At 40.8% G+C, this 18,393-nt stretch overlaps 1 protein-coding gene across 1 annotated transcript in view; it reads left to right on the top strand.

The window, feature by feature from the left end:
* The first annotated feature begins 6 nt into the window (after positions 1-6).
* Positions 7-18,393, top strand: part of MAOA (monoamine oxidase A) — a 75,387-nt gene continuing 57,000 nt past the window's right edge. The window contains exons 1-2 of the mRNA XM_024734194.1: positions 7-179; positions 17,967-18,061. Coding sequence (XP_024589962.1) covers positions 107-179; positions 17,967-18,061 — 168 coding nt within the window. The 5' untranslated portion in view covers positions 7-106. The remainder of the gene's footprint in view (positions 180-17,966; positions 18,062-18,393) is intronic.

The following is an 18,393-nucleotide window of genomic DNA, read 5'->3' as shown; positions in this document are numbered from 1 at the left end:
ATCGGCTCCGCCCTCGGGCTCCCCCCGAGAGTCGGTAGAAAAGTCCGCTCCGCCCTTGGCCGGCCCCACTCCTCTACCCACGACCCGGGAGAGCCTCGACCAGAGCATGGAGAGTCAGGAGAAGGCGAATAGAGCGGGACGCATGTTCGACGTAGTCGTGATAGGAGGCGGCATCTCAGGTCAGTGTGGACCGTAGCGCTAGCCTGAGCGACCCTGGCCGGCCTGGGGTGAGGGACTTGCAGCCGCAAGGTGGCGTTTGGTGGGGGTCTCCCTTGTGCACGCGAGAGTGCAACAGTGGCCGGGCCCCGGATTCTGCGAGGAGGGGGGTGGGGTTGAGCCGGGTTTGCTGGTGGTGTGAACTGGGGGAGGCAGGCACAATAATTTTACTACTACTATGAAATGCTAACATTTAATTAGCTCTTGCCGTGCAGTTATATTTAGCAGTTTACGTGGATTTTCTCAATCCTCAGCTGTCCTGTAAGGTGGGTACTTTATTCGTCCCTATTTTACAAAACCTAGAAACGGAGGTAACTCTGCAGATGTCAAATCACCTAACCGGGGAAGTGGCGATGATTTTCTCCCATTTAAGACCCTCACTCCTAATTCCTGAGGTAGCTGCTTTGCCTTACTGATTTCACGCCCTTTGCCCTAAACAGAACATCAGTATACGGATTTTGGTAGTATTCAGTGTTATTTCAGTCCTGCTCTTCTCAAAGCGCTTTTCCTTAGAAAATTTGGTAACTGGAGAGGAAGGAGGAAGAATCTTTTAGGAAAAGGTTTTTTTTTTTTTAAAAAAAAAAGGTGGGGGCGGGGGGAAAGAGGTGGGCTCTTAGTTTTAACCTACTCCAGCCGTTTCTTTTAGAACTTGCAGAAAGTGTAGGGCATTTATTATCCAAAGGGAATCTCTCTGTGAAGCAGGGGCTGAGGGCAGATAAGGGAATGTCCTGTTTGTGTCTTTCCCCACTGCCTGAATCTTGCCCTGTGATGAGACAGCTGGCAAGCCTGGGTTCCTCTGGTCCTGGCTTGGGTTTGTAGCTGACCAGCTGAGTGATGCATAAGACTTTCCCATATCTTCCTGGAAACCTCATCATGATTGATATATTAAATTTGTCACTTATGTTGTCATAATTGGTAAAATGTCTGAAATTTAGAAATTGTGTTTCAGCTCTAGCTAGAGTCCCACACTAGTCTGTCCACAACTTGGGAGAATGTTAATCATTTCTGAAATATACCTGCAGGATCTAATTTAGAAAGAGGGAAAAATAAGGTGCGAGGGAGTAAGTAGAGTGCCCCAAAGTAGCCATTTTTATGTATAATCCTTTTGAGGAGACTCTTTTGGGTGAAGATAGCTTTTGACTTGGCCTGTTTCGGATAACAGTCTTAATCACCAGAGAAGAGATTGGCATGAGCTGTTGCTTTGACAACTCCAGCCAGTGCCAATAAAAACATGCATGTATGTTGGAGCATCAGGAAAGCAGATCCTGGTGGACAGTATGAAAAAGAAGTACTTCTCTTGTTTCCCTTCATTCATTTATTAGCTTATTTATTCATTCAACAAACACTTGTTGACTGCCTGCAATGAAGTGGGCTGGTGTTTCTAAAAGCCTCGTTCTTGTATGCGAGCCTCCTAGAAGCAATGTGATTGTTCGTCACTGGAAAATAAATATGATGACAATGTGTTGTGTAAATTGATTAGGAGTTCTGTCTCTATTCCCATCTCTATACCATTCATATTTCGCAATTCAGGGTTCTTTCTGGGATTTTATTCTTGTCTTTTTCTTGTTCTGTGTTCCAGTATTCCTTAAGGAGCATTTTGTCTGTTACTTTTTCTCTGCCTGATGACTGGCTCTCTCTCCCTTTCCACGCTTCACTCCAAGTAGTTGGTCGTGAGCAGAATTGGATTTACCATGTAGCTGATCATGCTAATGCTCTATGGCCTTACAACTGCAGGTCCCTTCTGGTTCTCATTCTAAATAAATAACCAGTTTCATGCTGAATCTTGTATTTTCTTTTTGCATTCTTTTCTTTTTTGTCTTGAAGAGGGCACCCAAATTATATAAGCTTCAGCCTCCTCAAAACCTGGATCTTTCCGTGGTCACTATTAATTATTAATTTGTTCATTTCCACTTGGGGGAAGAAGAGAGCATTTCTTGCACAGTAGTTCACACTCCTATTCCAGAACCCAACTTCCACTTCATCAGTGACAGTGGAACAGGCACTGGGATTCCTTTAATATCATCTCTTATCAGTCAGATTTGATTTTAACACCCAAACTGACCAGAAACATTGCTTCCTGGCTGTGGTGTCTTGCCAGATGGTTCACAACTAAAATGAAAGTAGATGCAAGTCTGGCTTAGGATAAACCCTGCACACAGACTGGGTGTTTCACGAGCAGGTGAGAGGCATTACTTCCCAAGGGTTCTCGAGCTCAGAAACACCTCATCTTTGTGTGTGCTTAGCAGTATCCCATGAATTACTTCATAGTCCCCATACCAGTTTTAAATGCTTTTGGATATTTCTTCTGTCAGGACTGGCACATTTTAATATGTTACCCACATACTTATAATATATGGCCAATACTTTGCATATGCAGTGTTATTCCTATTATATAACAAAATAGCTCCCAGAAGCATACAAATCCTCAATTCCTCAAAAGCAGTCCATATGAACAGAATTATCTTTCATTTCTTCATAACTATCTTTGCACAAAGAATAGCAGCATCTTAATATCTCCCTTTTGTCATTAAAAATCATGGAACAGCATGTCTTACAGCCACAAAATCCCTTTTTCCTCCCACTCACCAATTAAGTAATTTTATGTACTCTATTAGTAATTGAGAAGGGAAGCCCCCACCCCGCACTCATTTGTAAGTAGTATAATGGTAACTTCAACATGCTCTGGCCCTTATCCATCATCTATCACCAAGTCCTTTTTGAAACTTCTTTCATGCCTTCTGTGACACTATTGGATCCTGAATTTTTATCCCACACTGTTTGCTCCTTTTCTGTTCCTTTCATTGTGCCCATATTCTTGCGACCTTCTACTTTTGAAACGGCCTCGAGGTTCAGCTATTCATCACTTTGAGGCTCTTACGCACTCCCTCTCTTTTTCATTCTAGGGCCTCACCTTTCCCTTTATCTATAGGAAGCTCTTAAGTTTCTAGTTTGAATCCTTTACTTTCTCCCAACTCCTGTCCCGTAGCTTATCTGCTCTTGGGTATTTCACACTTGATTGTCTTATTCTTACTTCATATTCAACATGTTCAAAAGCCTCCTTACCCTCCGACCTAGCTTCTCTTCCTCACTTCCTTGACTCTGTTCTTGGTACCACCATCCTTTCCATCATTTTTGACGCATCCTTCTGTTTTATCTCTTACACCCAGTCAACAGATCCTTCTAACTCCTCCTTTGAGCTGTCTCCTCTCTTGTGTCTCCCCCATCCCCCGGACAGAACCTTAACCCCTTCAACTCACCAGGTTATGACCATCTTCCCAGTGGCCGCACTTTGGGCTCTCCCTTCATGTCCATCCCAGACTTGATTTTTTTTAAACACTTCTTTCATCACCTTGTTCTGCTCAGGATGTTCAATAGTATATTGCCAGCCTTTCAAGCTCCACCCACCCCTCCACATATCTAGTCCCACCTTGTTGGAGCAGTAGCATTTCCCACCATCCCTAACATAGCTTTAGTCACACTGCTCTTTTGTCTCCAGTGCTACACCATGTTTATTTTGTCCCTCCTTTCCTTCCCTGTTTTTGTTTTTTTCCTAACACGGAAGTGCTTCTCTCTGAACATTTACATCCTATCCGTTCTTCAATACCCAATTAACGCTCTTTTCCTTGATTGTTCTGGTTCTCTGGATTTTTCTCTCCTCTTGTGGAGCTTGTAATCTATATCTGACCATTTGAACTTATTTTATGTTCTCTTTCTTGATGTTATTTTAAATATAGCAGTTGAGTCACTGACTTTACATGCTACTTCTTACTCATAAGCTGACACAGATACAACAAGTGACAGAAACCCAGTGGTATAAGATTTTAAAATCTGCTCCTAACTGAGAATTTCTGAATTAGCTCTCTTTAGGGAGAGAGAATAAAAGGAAAAGAGGGGTGGAAAACGCCCACCTCCGGGGGACAGTGCATACTTCAGAGTCTTTGGGCCAAAGGAGTTTTTAAAAGACAGTGTAGTCCAATCACGTAAGATTTTAATCCTCTCGACGGCATCTCCTTAGTAATTATCTGGCTGTAGCTTTGAACACATCTAGGGAAAGGGAATTCTGTACCCCTCAAAGCAGCTCATTATGGGTAGGGGTGGCCCTGGGGCCTGGACTCGTTCAAGCATTTTGGGAGCCTCTACCGTATGCCAGGCCAGTAGCTAGAAGAGGTATATAATGAGGAGTAAGAAGTGTCCTTGCCCATAAGGTGCCCCATCCTCTTGCAAGAAGTAATCAAGTGAGAAAATAATTGACATGCATAGAATGAGAGAAATATTAATATTATGAATCTGAAGAAAATGCCAGGACCCTGAGAGATAAGTATGATTTTAACGGGTAGAGATAAGAGGATGGAAAAAAGACACACCAAAGAAGAGAGTATGGATGAGCACAGATACGGAGTCAGGAGGCCCTAAGCCATACATGAGTAGTGTTTAACGTAAACCCATGACAAGAGTTCTACTGGAGGAAAACAGTTGCCTACTGTGCCTCTAGCGATGTGATCCTGGTAGTTGCTGAGATTACCCCAGTGTGCTACATCTGCCCCACATTTAGCCAGGGCACAGTGAAAACGCTTTCATCATAACACCGGATAGTCCTGGGTGATTAGAATTTTTCCATGTTTTTTTGAAATTAAATTCCAAGTGTCTTGGAGAGAGAGCTTTTTCCAAATAGTGACTGAGCAATAGAACCTCCCTATATTTGTATCCACGAGCTGAGCTCCACTAAAAGAACTGAGAGCACAGCCGCCCGGAACACTGTGCTGTGTAAGAGCAGCTGGGATGGAATCTTTCTCATCATCGGAGACAGAAAAGCCATTTCGCAAGAAGATTGACTAATGTTCTGAATCCTGCCAGCGAGTCCACAACATACCCCAGTTTCCCTTTTTGCTGAAATACATCACCCTGAAGAATCATTTCTGCTAGGAGTGATTTAGGCATTTTAGCTCAGAACTTGGCAACACATACCGTACAGTTTTGTAGTGATTAAGGAAAGCTTACATTAAAAAATATGCCACTTAGTTTCAGTGCCTTGGTTATTTAGGTACTGAGGTTCACTGCCAGCTAAGCATGAATTTTCTGCCTTTCAGAACACTTCTTGGCCCTAATTTTGTTTTCTCAAAAACAAGCGAGGGGGGCTTCCCTGGTGGCGCAGTGGTTGAGAGTCTGCCTGCCGATGCAGGGGACACGGGTTCGTGCCGCGGTCTGGGAGGTCTGGGAGGATCCCACATGCCGCGGAGCAGCTGGGCCCGTGAGCCATGGCCGCTGAGCCTGCGCGTCCGGAGCCTGTGCTCCGCAACGGGAGAGGCCACAACAGTGAGAGGCCCGCGTACCGCAAAAAAAAAAAAAAAAAAATAAGCGAGGATTTTTTTACTTTATTAACTTTTAATGTTGAAGAAAGAATACAAGAATTACATTTATTTGGGTTCTGATTCTTTGATATCTTCATAGTTGAATGAGCTCTGGGGTTTATCTGACATTTAATGGGCAGTTTTAGCATTTGGCCAATACTAATTGATATGAATCTATACATAATACTCAGCTAATGTGAAAAATATATTTAACAATAGATCTAGGGACTTCTCTGGCAGTCCAGCAGTTAAGACTCCATGCTTCCACTGCAAGGGGCATGGGTTCTATCCCTGGTCAGGGAACTAAGATCCCGCAGGCCACGTGGTGCAGCCCAAAAAGGTAAACAAAACAAAACCCAATCGATCTAAGTATAGTATAATTGTATAAATATAGTATAACTATAGTATAATTGGATCATAGAGACCAATAATTAAGAAAAGGAAATGTGGGAGTCTGTTATTGGCAAATATTGGGTCATACGATCTTTGTACAGGTGTGACATACACATATTTTACATATGATAAATCTTGCCGTATTTGGTTGCAGGTATATGCAAAAAGACTGAGGTAATATTGTAGTTTCATGTCACATACAGGGGTTTGCAAGAGTGTAGACATCCAATGAGCACTGGTTTGAAGACTACATTTGCATGTATGAGATAGATTTCATAGTGGCAGTTACTTTTCATTTTAAATTTGAGTGATTAGAACTGCACAAAATGAATCAAAAGACGTCAGTTACATTTTTAAATGTTGTAAGTGTTTGAGACAAGTTGATTGTTAGGACTGCTTTCTCCTTTTATTTGAAAAATGTTTTACAGCTTTACCAGCAATTTGTGTTCTCCTTTGGATAATCTGTTCTTTATTATGTTGTCATCTAGTCTTATGAATTAAGGCAGCTTCAGATCTTTGAACCACAGTTCTGTCAGCTGTAAAATTAGAGGTTGGATTAAGTTACGTATGATATATCTTCCAGTATCTTTTTCAGTATAGTTGGCTTCCTAAAGGTCTATGTCTTCAGCTTTCTCTTTTGGACCCTCTCCCCAACACTTTTTCCTTCCATGTTGCATTCTGGAAATGGTTTTCATCATCCCTCATACTGACATCCTACACTAACTTAATTCAGGATCTGAGTCTGCCTTACAGGTGCTCATTCACACCTTTTCCATGGCTCCTCTGAGCCTTAGTTTAAAAGCCCTTTTCTAGTTGTTGCCAGGCCAAAGGAAAGAAATCCCACTTTACAGCAATATTCAGTTGATTTATTAGGTAAGACTGTCAATAAGAACATAAAAACCAGGTGATAAGCTTTGAGAGTTGAATTAATTACATATTCACCATGTTCAAGGGTCACAGAATTGCAGCCTGTAATAGCTCAAAGGGACCAAAACGGAGGCTCAGGAGGGTCAAATGAATTACCAAATGCCACAGTATTCTTAGTGGCATAACTTGACCTTGGAATATACCCCACCTCACTTAGGCTTGCTTTATAGGCTCATTCACAGAACTGCAGTAAACTTTTATTATTGTTTTACTTTGAGGCTTGATGCTCTAAAAACTAGTGGCTGTTGTTTCACAGTAATTCATATTTTAGACTATATTACATCACATGTTACTGCTTCATGAACATTTTTTTTTTTTTTTTTTTTGGCCGCCCGGCTTGCAGAACCTTAGTTCCCCAACTAGGGATCGAACCTGTGACCCTGCAGTGGAAGCACGGAGTCCTAACCACTGGACCACCAGGAAATTCCCCTGCTTCATGAACATTTAAATTTAAAAATATTAGGCACCCTATTAGGATGGATGACTTTTATATGAAGAATTTATTTCCTTTTTGAAAAGTCCATTCCTGGTGGTTTTAGGACAATGTATAGCAATTATTTGAATAGTTTAGATCAGTGGTTCTTAACCTTTTGGAGCAAATGTCCCTTTGAATATCTGATGAAAGCTATTGGACCTTTTCACCAAAAATAAAAGCATATTTTTATGCATAGACTTTTTTTTCCCTGCACCAGGCCAACATCTGATATTCTGGAAACATCTTCATTGTCACTGTCCCTATAATATAAAGATTTGGGGCTGATACTGAGACTCACAGAGTGGTGAAAAATAAGAAAAATAAGAATTCAAAGGATTTATTAGGTCATTAGACAGTTACCAGTAGTGAATATGTAAATAGACAATAATAAAAACAGTCAAGACATCTAGGCTGAAAAATAAGGCACCTCCATTTCCTACCTTAAGACCATGATAAATATAACAGTGAACCTGCCATGTTTTGAAAAGAAAGAATTTGGGGAGACAATATTGGTGAAGAAAATGGAAGGCTGTGGTGGTTGATGTGAGTTTTAAATAGTTTTCTAAGATTGGTATATTTTACGTATTGAATTGAAGCCATCGATATTAAATACACATTTCAATTTAGTATGCATTTGTAAGTACTTTATAAAGGACATTGGTCATTTAAGGCATCTGACAAAATTCAGACCCAAATGGAGGAGTTAAGTTCTCTTAATTTATGTTAGTCTATTTGTCTCTCCAGTGACCATGTGAGGCATGGGACCCCTCTATGTAGCAGGGGTTACAACCATGAACCTGAAGTGCCCTTGGTGTTTGAGGTTGGTTCAGGGCTTCAGTGGTGGCACAAAAAGGGAGAAGGAAATGACAGACAGGAAAGGGTTTCATGGAGAAAATAATGCTTGACAGAAGTGCTGTGGATTTTGGGTAAATTCTGAAATGTAACAAGGATGACCTTTCAGGTGACTTTTTTTTTTTTTTCAGATTAAATGAGTTAGCTGTGGGCTGTGGCTTAAGTGAAAGACCATTTTCTTGCATGTCTGCATGTATTCTTCATTCATTCATTTATTTATTCATTCAATAAATATTGATCGAGCACTCACTATGTGATTTGAGCAAAATTTATGGGTTTTGCTTTTTTCCTTCTTTGGGAACATTGCTTCTAAAACTTTAGTATGAACTGTTGTTTGACTGTACATTTTATTTTTCTCGGAGTATTCAGTCCAAGAGTCCAAATGTGCAGTTATGTAAGAATTCTGTTGGTCAGAGATCACTTAACTGAATAATAGAAAATTAACTTAAAGTATTTAATATGTGATGTACACTGTACACATTCATAGGTGGTGATGAACGTCAACGTTGAAGAAAAATACCACTTTAAGAAACAAACAGGAAGAACTAGGAGAGCCAGCAGAACATAAGCCATAGCTACACTAAAGCTTTGCTTCAACACTTAGCTTGTGCTCTGGGCGTTGTTCACTTGGGACTCTGCCCAGGTGAGTTTATTACTGTAAATATTTGACAGTATTTTAAGAGCCGAAACCAGCTTTCCCAAAGTGTATTTTTTGAGATGTAATTTTTTTTAAGGCAAAAGGTGGAGAAATGCTAAGTTAAACGAATCTCTTCATTGCAGGACTTATCAGAGCCTTTACTATGCCAGTGTGCACCATACACTTCCCAGAAGGAGAAACAGCATATGTCCCAACTTCCATGAACATTGATACTTTTCCCCAGAGCATCTTGAGGACTAGTATTCCATAAAACATTTTGGAAATACACTTGGTGTATTTTCAGTTTCAGTGAAAGAATGGGGCAAATAATGAATTAAGGAGTAATTGCATTCCCTAAGTCGTGTGAGATCCATTTATCTAAAGTGAAGATGAATGCTGAACAATAATCAAATAAATTAGAACTGTCTAGACAACAAGTCTGTTGAATTCAGGGCAAATTGGAGTTAATTGTTAGCTTTTATCTATTTATCATTTGAGACAGTTCTGTCTTTTTAGCTTATCAAAGGGATCAGAAGATTTGGCATTTTCAAAAGCAGGTAATTATTTGTCTGAAAGGAAGCACAAAATACAGATGGATATAGATATAGGTAGGTAGATAGATAGATGATAGATAATAAGAATGGCTGTATTGTATGTATGTATGTATCGGGGACAAGTTTGTGTGCACATTGATATTCTCCATTCTCTTTTGCTAAAAAAAGCGTAATACTGGTTCAAAGACCAGAAAATGTACCAGTAGTATTAAGAATCTGCAAATTTACTTGGGCATAAAGGTTTAAATGACCAGACACCCTGTCCTTGTCAGTCTTTCTTAGTTGCTTGAGATAAATATAATCTAAGTAGCATTAGAAACTTCCCCATTGCCCTCATCCAGGTGAGCATGGTTTTCTTTTCCTGGTATGTGGTTCCTCTGTTCATTGCAATGAGTGTTTGAGCACCTGCAACACGGTAGGCTCTATTCTAGGGATGCAAAGGTGTCTAACACATATAACACACTACTTAAGAGGCAGATCTCTGGGCAAGAGGTCATGTTGCCTTGGACAAGGGCAAAAGGCCACAATGGTTTGGACAAGAGTGGCTAAGATTGCAGTGGTTGGAAGCAGCAGATGTATATAGAGTGCCAGGTGGTGATGTGTGCTAAGAAGAAAAATACAGCAGCTTGTGACAGATGATTATATCACTTGTCCGTATTGAAAGTGGGGTCACTGGACATTTTTCATGAGGAATATGCTACATTTCAAGGTTTGTTCTAATCATTTGTTGTAGGAGGAAAATCAGTAATTGAACTGGAAAGGGTAGCACGAGTCAAATGGACAAATTTCTCTTTTTTCGTAATGTGAGTGTACTTGAAGAAGTAAAGGAAAGAGCCCTTGGTGAGGTAGAGAAGGCAGGAGTACAGATTTATAGCCCAGGAAGCAAAGGACCATTTCCTCAAAGACTTTGTTGCTGATATTAATTCCTTCTCCAGGTGTGCTGTGTGGCTTAAATCGTTTCCTATCCCATTTCTGTGGGGATGTAACCATCTCAGGACATTGGAAGCACTGCAGAATCTGTGGAAACAGTTTCCATGGGCAGTGGCTTTAAGAAGCTGGAGCTTGGTTTGAGGTTGCCATGGCAACAGCACTGCTGGCTGGATACATCATCTCACCCAGGCTCTCCTGATCTAATAACCAGGATTAACAATTGCCTGAACTCTCATATGAGGTGTGCTTTTAGCAGACTTGGTGTTTTTTTTTTTTTTAAGCCTCTCTAATAAATCCATTGACCTATTTTATGTTGGTTTCTCTAAAACCCAAATGGTTGAAGAGAGAGAAACCAGAAGAGGAATTATATTGTTGGGTTTTTAAAAATAAATTTATTTATTTTATTTATTTATTTTTGGCTGCATTAGGTCTTCGTTGCTGGGTGCGGGCTTTCTCTAGTTGCAGGGAGCGGGGGCTATTCTTCGTTGCAGCGCGCGGGCTTGTTATTGTGGTGGCTTCTCTTGTTGCGGAGCACAGGCTCTAGGCGCGGGTTTCAGTAGTTGTGGCTCACGGTATCTAGAGCGCAGGCTCAGTAGTTGTGGCGCACGGGATTAGTTGCTCTGCGGCACGTGGGATCTTCCCGGACCAGGGCTCGAACCCGTGTCCCCTGCACAGGCAAGCGGATTCTTAACCACTGCACCACCAGGGAAGCCCATATTGTTTTGTTTTGTTTTGTTTTTTTGCGGTACGCGGGCCTCTCACTGTTGTGGCCTCTCCTGTTGCGGAGCACAGGCTCTGGACGCGCAGGCTCAGCGGCCATGGCTCGCGGGCCCAGCTGCTCCGCGGCATGCAGGATCTTCCCGGACCGGGGCACGAACCCGTGTCCCCTGCATCGGCAGGCGGACTCACAACCACTGCGCCACCAGGGAAGCCCATGTTTTAAACTCATTATCCCTATTTAAAATACTTAATTGCAAAGTGATTAAAGTTTCTCTTGTGCCATAATCTGCTATTTTCCCTTTTTCAGGTTTTTGCATTTTGAAAGTGATCAGATCCTTATGTACGTAATAGGGCTTTAACAAACTCTGTGCATTTAGCTTCTCCAGGCTCTCTACTGTCACAGAAAACCACAGGACATTTGGGAGTTTGGGGTTCTTTTCCTCCTAATGGGCTCAGTTTGCCATGATTTGGGAGAGGAAGAGCTCTTGGTGCAGGGGCAGGGATATTTTGCCTGTGCCCGCTTAGACCTCTTCCTTCAAACACACCCATGGGAGATTTACAGGCTAGACACTAGGACACTTGAGAGTCTAGGACACCAATGAATCTCATACACTTGCCGATCTAATAGACTCTCTCCCAGACTTGAGACTTGACCTGAGGCCAGGAGTCTATAGGTCTGACAGTGTGTGTTGGAGCCAGCTTCTACTGTCATGAAAGGACTGATCCTGATTGAACACTTCTCTTCCCAGTTTCACGGTCAATGATATCACATTGGTAGTAATCACACTGGTGATTTTGAATCAGCCATGTGGAGAGTGTATATACACCATGGAAACCCAAATGCTGCAAATCAGGAGTCCCCTCCATCCCCTGAGGCCAGGGATGGTTGTTAACCATTTATCAGCAAGCCCCTGTGCTAAACCCTTTCCCTGTCTTGGAGGTGGGGAGGGGTGCCAAGAGAGGTGGGTGGGAAGCAGGCTTCTTCTATTGTCCTAGATTCTATGTGGCCATTAAATGATAGAAAATGAATGACCGGAAGAGCTGTAATGCACAATGCTCTCAGCTTTGGCTAATCTATATTTCTTTGGAACAAGATGAAATAGGTTTAATATGAGATTTTCTCTTTTCATAACAAATATTTGATTTGAAAGTAAAAAAATATTTGATTTTAAAATCTGTTTTTTAGTAGCTACATTGTATTTGGTGACTTACCTTCAGACTTAAAAACCTTTTCTTAAAAAGCAAAACAAAACAAAAAAAACCTTTTCTTTTCTAGCAATTTTATCCCATTTACCCAAAAAAAAGACAGGCTTTTATTTATTTATTTTGAAATTTATGTCAAAAGCCCTTAAACTAATCTGTGGAGTTGACATACGATTTTTTTTCTATAAGTGATTACTGAATTTTGTAGTGAGGGGAGGGTAGGATGCATAGTGATACACAGAATAATAACAAAAAAGAATTAAGGAATATAATTCAAGATGCCTGATTCAAGATGTAATCAGACATTATCTTAGGTTTTTTTTTTTTTCCATTTGAATCAACAGACAGCCACAGTCAATATATTAGAAAAAGCCTTTCTGGACTGCAAGTGTTTGCCTGTGCTTTATTTATGACTTACTGAGTTATTTATTCAAAATTAGTTATTATTCAAAAATAACTTTTTCTTATGGCATCTTGATTGTATTTCCATATTCTGTATTTTCTAGCTTTAAATTACCATGGAGGTTCCTTATCAGAGTCTTCTTCACAATAAACATGCAAACTGAAACAGTACCCCCCCCCAATTTATTCAGCATCTTAAAAAAATATTTTTCTAAATGACTTAAATCTTCCCCCTTCAAATTCCAAGACCTTTTGGAAACCATTTTTCTGGAATCCCTTTTAAATGTTTTAAACATGTTCCTTATTTCTCAAACTAAGAGCTTAAACTTTCCTTGCCAGGATAGGGCCAATCATTTTCCTGTAATGCAGAGCAACCATTTTTTTTTCAGCTTTTTGTTTGTTTGTTTGTTATTTTGGGAATTATTTTTAACATCTTTATTGGAGTATAATTGCTTTACATGGTGTGTTAGTTTCTGCTGTATAACAAAGTGAATCAGTTATACATATACATATGTCCCCATATCTCTTCCCTCTTGCGTCTCCCTCCCTCCCACCCCTCTAGGGGATCACAAAGCACCGAGCTGATCTCCCTGTGCTATGCGGCTGCTTCCCACTAGCTATCCGTTTTACATTTGGTAGTGTATATATGTCCATGCCACTCTCTCACTTCGTCCCAGCTTACCCTTCCCCCTCCCCATGTCCTCAAGTCCATTCTCTAAAACGTCTGTGTTTTTACTCCTGTCCTGCCCCTAGGTTCTTCAGAACCATTTTTTTTTTTAGAATCCATATATATATATGTTAGCATACAGTATTTGTTTTTCTCTTTCTGACTTACTTCACTCTGTATGACAGACTCTAGGTCCATCCACCTTTTAAATTTTGTTTATATCCTTAAATGCCAAAGTGCGAAACGACCTTTGTCACTGGTGTGCTCATTTGTCCTGGCTCAGCTAGCCCTGCTTCCCTCCCCTCCTTTAGCCTCTGGAGTAGTGTTTATTTACTATTGGCACTGAACCCCACTCACCAAACTTGTTGAGAATTACACACTAGATTCAATTTTATTAAGGCTTCAGCCTTATAAGTGAGGGTGTAAGAAGTAAAAATTTTCACTTGTCAGGAGACTTTGTTGTGGGCATATCAAGCACTTGGTATCCTTATCTGGAATATGGGGTAATGAAATCTATTCTGAAGAATGGTTGTGAGAGGCAACAGGAAAGGCACCTGAAATTGATCTGTAGGATGTAAAGTGCTAAACCAACTGCCAGGCTGCCTCTGGGGGCTGGACAGCTGCAGGTCCCACTGCTGCTGGAATTCAGAGCCACCTCTGCTTCTCTTTAGAAGAGGAGCTACTCGAGTAATTCTAGCAAACCCAAGGGTGTTTTTATCTATCTAATTGGTTTATGGTTAGATTGACTAAGGGGAACTGGGAAGAAATTCAACTTTTTGCATCTTGAGTTTCTCTGCTTTTAAATACAGAGTGGTGCTTTGAGCCTAAAAATTATTCAAATCTTTTGACCTAGTAATCTCTGTTCTAAGACTTAATCCTACAGAAATAGTCAGAAATAACAACAAAGATTTATGCATAAACATGTTTTTCATTACATCTTCATCCTTTTTTTTATGATGGTCAGCAGAAGAAGCCTTTGGCTGTGTCCCAGAAAGCACATTGCACCAAGGTTTGCAGACATTAGTTTGCATTTATTTAAACTGTCACGGGATGCCTTTCTTTGTGAGCAGATTCCAAATATTCGTTGCACACCTAAATCTTGGGTGGATGTTAGCAGTGTAAGGGTACACTGTACTTGAAGGAGTCAAAAATACATACAAACATTAGCAGACAGCAGTGCTGGATATTATGGTTTAGCCTCCCTGCATTTTAGATCTTACAGACCCAAACTCATCCTTGACTCTGGCTATGTATATTTCATACCATTCTGTGTATGAACAAAATACTGTTGTCAGTCTGGCTTCTCTGAGAGCAGACATCAAGACATAACTAGCCATGTAAGAGGTTTATTGTAGGAAAAGCTGGTGAAGAAAGGAGAAAGAGAGCAGGAGGGGGCGAGTTGTTTTAAAAAACAAACAGAAAAACCCAGGGTACTCCTGTATAAATCCTATAATCTAGATTTTGTTGATTGCACCCCAGTGGTATTATTTAACATGTTTTTCTGGCCCCTAAGTATCAGATCTAGAGGCTGGATCACATTAGAATTTAGATTGTTTGCTCCTTCCCTTTCTCCCCACCCTCCCTCCCTCCCTCCCTTCCTTCCTTCCTTCCTTCCTTCTTTGTAACTACTTCATACATGGTGGTATGTGCTTCCATTAAGAGGCAAGTAACATCTGGTTATCTTTTTTTGGTCATGTTAGCAGCTGTTGACAATCATTGCACCAGATCTATTAATTCATTAGGGGTTGCAAAATGCTGATGTTCTAATTATTCCTGTCTTCACTTATTAGCTAGCATACTTTTATACAGCGAAATCTCCCTTTGTTAGCTATTTGGTTGCCTTGAGGTTTGGTGCAAATAAGAAGGGTAGAATGAATGCCAAATTGTTTTTTGGGGTTTTTTTTGTTCTTTTGCCGTACGCGGGCCTCTCACTGTTGTGGCCTCTCCCGTTGCGGAGCACAGGCTCTAGACGCGCAAGCTCAGCGGCCATGGCTCACGGTCCCAGCCGCTCCGCGGCATGTGGGATCTTCCCGGACCGGGGCACGAACCCGTGTCCCCTGCATTGGCAGGCGGACTCTCAACCACTGTGCCACCAGGGAAAACCCTTTTTTGTTTTTTTAAATGATAAGTTTGTTCCTTAGCATTCTCCAAAGGTGACCAATGAGAGGTTTTGTTTGTTTGTTTAGTATTATTATGAGTGGATTTAAGCCATTGCCTTTGTTATTATTTATTTATTTATTTTTGGCTGCGTTTGCTCTTCCTTGCTGCGCGGGCTTTCTCTAGTTGCAGGCAGTGGGGGCTACTCTTTGTTGCGGTGCGCGGGATTCTCATTGCGGTGGCTTCTCTTGTTGCGGAGCACGGACTCTAGGCACACGGGCTTCAGTAGCTGTGGCACGCGGGCTCTGTAGTTGTGGCACACAGGCTTAGTTGCTCCGCGACATGTGGGATCTTCCCAGACCAGGGCTCAAACCCGAGTCCCCTGCATTGGTAGGTGGATTCTTAACCACTGTGCCACCAGGGAAGTCCCTGTTATTTTTACTTGATACTCAAATTGTTCCATCTCTAGCCAGTGGGAGTTCACCTAGGTAGGTTTCTGAGCCTTTTTGTCATACTCCTCGTGGTCTCTGTTAGCCTCCTTGCTTTCTGGTGACTTGAGGTTCCAGACCCATCTTGTATATTTCCTGCCCTAAATTTGCACTTAATTTCATTGTTCTTTCATCTAAATTTCCTGATCTCCAGGCCCAAAACCCTGGATCTCAGTGACAGCAGCCTGATTACTCATTTGCTTTATTCTGCATTATATACATAATGGCCTCAAAATAATAGTTCTAATCCTAGCACCCACAAAATGATCACTGATCTTTGTCTTTAGGATAGATACCATTAGAACTGTCAAGTTACTGAGTTTTAAAATCACTAAGAATAGTTCCTCTCCTCAACCACTGGTATACATATTTAGGTATCATTTGTATCATTTTACTAAACTTATCCCTGGTGTCATTCTTATTTCCCTTTCACCCTAATATTCTAACATTTTTTTTCTCCTTGAAGTATGTTTATCTGTGTAGTCTGCTTCGTATTTTTTGTAACAGGAGGATAAAGATAACTAGGTATAAGATAGCATTTGAAGTGCAAAAATGTATTGATAGATTTAAAAATGTATATACAGACATTTATTTCCTTACTCTGTGAGCTGAGAAGTCCCAGAAGCAATGATAGCCCAGTAGTGATGGGCACACCTAGAACCCAGATCTTGATTTCTAATACTGTTCTCCAATAAAAGGCACCAAGGCTCACTGAAGAAATAGCTGATTGTAGGGCTGGGCAGAGAAAGACAAGAGCCTGGAACATCTCTTAATGCCAGAAAGTAAGGAAGTGCTCAAACACACGCATACACACATAATGATGCAGGCACATCAGAGGGACACAAGAGCTTCCCAGTGACCAAAGCTGAAACAATTTGAGCAACAAAATAAATAACATAGTATTGGACTATAACCCAAAGTATAAAACAACTATGTATGACTCCATAGGGATATAAGTCAGTGGTGAAGTAAATAAATAAATGGGAGAGAAGAGGCAAATCTCCTGTGCAGATGAATTTCAAGTCATTTATGTCAATACTCCACCCTCAAGGAAGTAGGACATACCTCCCTACTTCTTAAGTGCAGGCTGTACATAGACTTCCTTGCAAAGAGTATAGCATGGAAGGGGAAAAAAAGAATAACTTTACAGTGGAGAAACCTGGCAAACATTACCTCAGCCAGGTGAACAAGATTAACATCAGTGATAAGTCATGTTGATAACATGCACCCTTGATATAATGTTAATCCACAACACTTTCCTCTACTTTTCTGGTATTACTATACTTTTGTTTGCTTGTGTTTTGCCTTTTTTGAGCTGTACTGTGTGGCTTGCGGGATCTTAGTTCCCTGACCAGGGAATTGAACCAGGGCCACGGCAGTGAAAGAACCAAGTCCTAACCACTGGACTGCCAGGGGATTCCCTTACTATACTGGGTTTAAAAATCTATCTTCTATGAAGGTTTTTGTTTATGAGTGAAAGCCTGTACTCAGCTTTGAGCCAATGAATAAAGTATGAAACGTGCTTCCTGCCTTTGGTAACTTTTAATCTAGCGGGGAAAACATGATATAGCAAGCATGTAATCCAGGTTTAAATGATAGGAGGTCATTATAGGGGGAGTTTAAATTGAGAAAAGCACAGAGATACTGGGGGCTGTTGTAAGCCAGGGGGAATTTCCAGGAAAACATACTTCTGTTTATACAATCAGGATTTCTAGAAGAGTGGCGTGATAAGGGTTGATTTAGGGGTTCAACAAATTCCCTTACATATGATTCTCACCAAAACCCCCCAAATACATTTTTTAAATTATTACATTTTTTCAACCAACCTTATGATAGATAATAAAATTAACTTATGATAGATAATGTAATATATGCTAGATTATAAAATTGGTGGCTCAGTTCATCACAGTATACTCAGAATTTATTAGATAGCACAGTCAATGAATTGTGTCTGATACCTGCATTTATGTTATATGTAGACCTGTTTAAATGTTGAATGTTTCACATATAGGTGTTAATATGTTCCTCGACTTTGTTTTCCTTTTTTTTCCTTTTAGGATTATCTGCCGCCAAACTCTTAGCAGAACATGAAGTTAATGTTTTGGTTTTAGAAGCCCGGGACAGAGTTGGAGGAAGAACATACACAGTGAGGGTAAATGATTTTAACACTTAACGTATAAAATCTCACACAAACTAGAGATGGGGGTCACTGGAAGTCACAGAGCTGGAGGAAATCTCAAGAGTTTATGCAGTTAAGCCGTTGGTCCTCCATAACCCTAAACTACTGCATTAAATAAGTATCTGTTCTTTTCAACAAGCACCCACCAAAGAGTGACAGCTTCTGACCTTCAGTAGCTTACATTCTAGTGAAGAAAACAAACGTGAGCAAATAACTTCAATACAGCATCGTCATTTCCATACTAGAGACCTAAATAGAGTATATAGCGTCTCAGGTGAGGTTACGGTTGGGCTGGACTTGAAGTC

This window comes from Neophocaena asiaeorientalis, unplaced genomic scaffold (assembly GCF_003031525.2).
Source record: "Neophocaena asiaeorientalis asiaeorientalis breed wild unplaced genomic scaffold, Neophocaena_asiaeorientalis_V1.1 scaffold426, whole genome shotgun sequence".
Lineage (NCBI taxonomy): Eukaryota > Metazoa > Chordata > Mammalia > Artiodactyla > Phocoenidae > Neophocaena > Neophocaena asiaeorientalis.
This window is presented reverse-complemented; position numbering and strand designations above follow the sequence as displayed.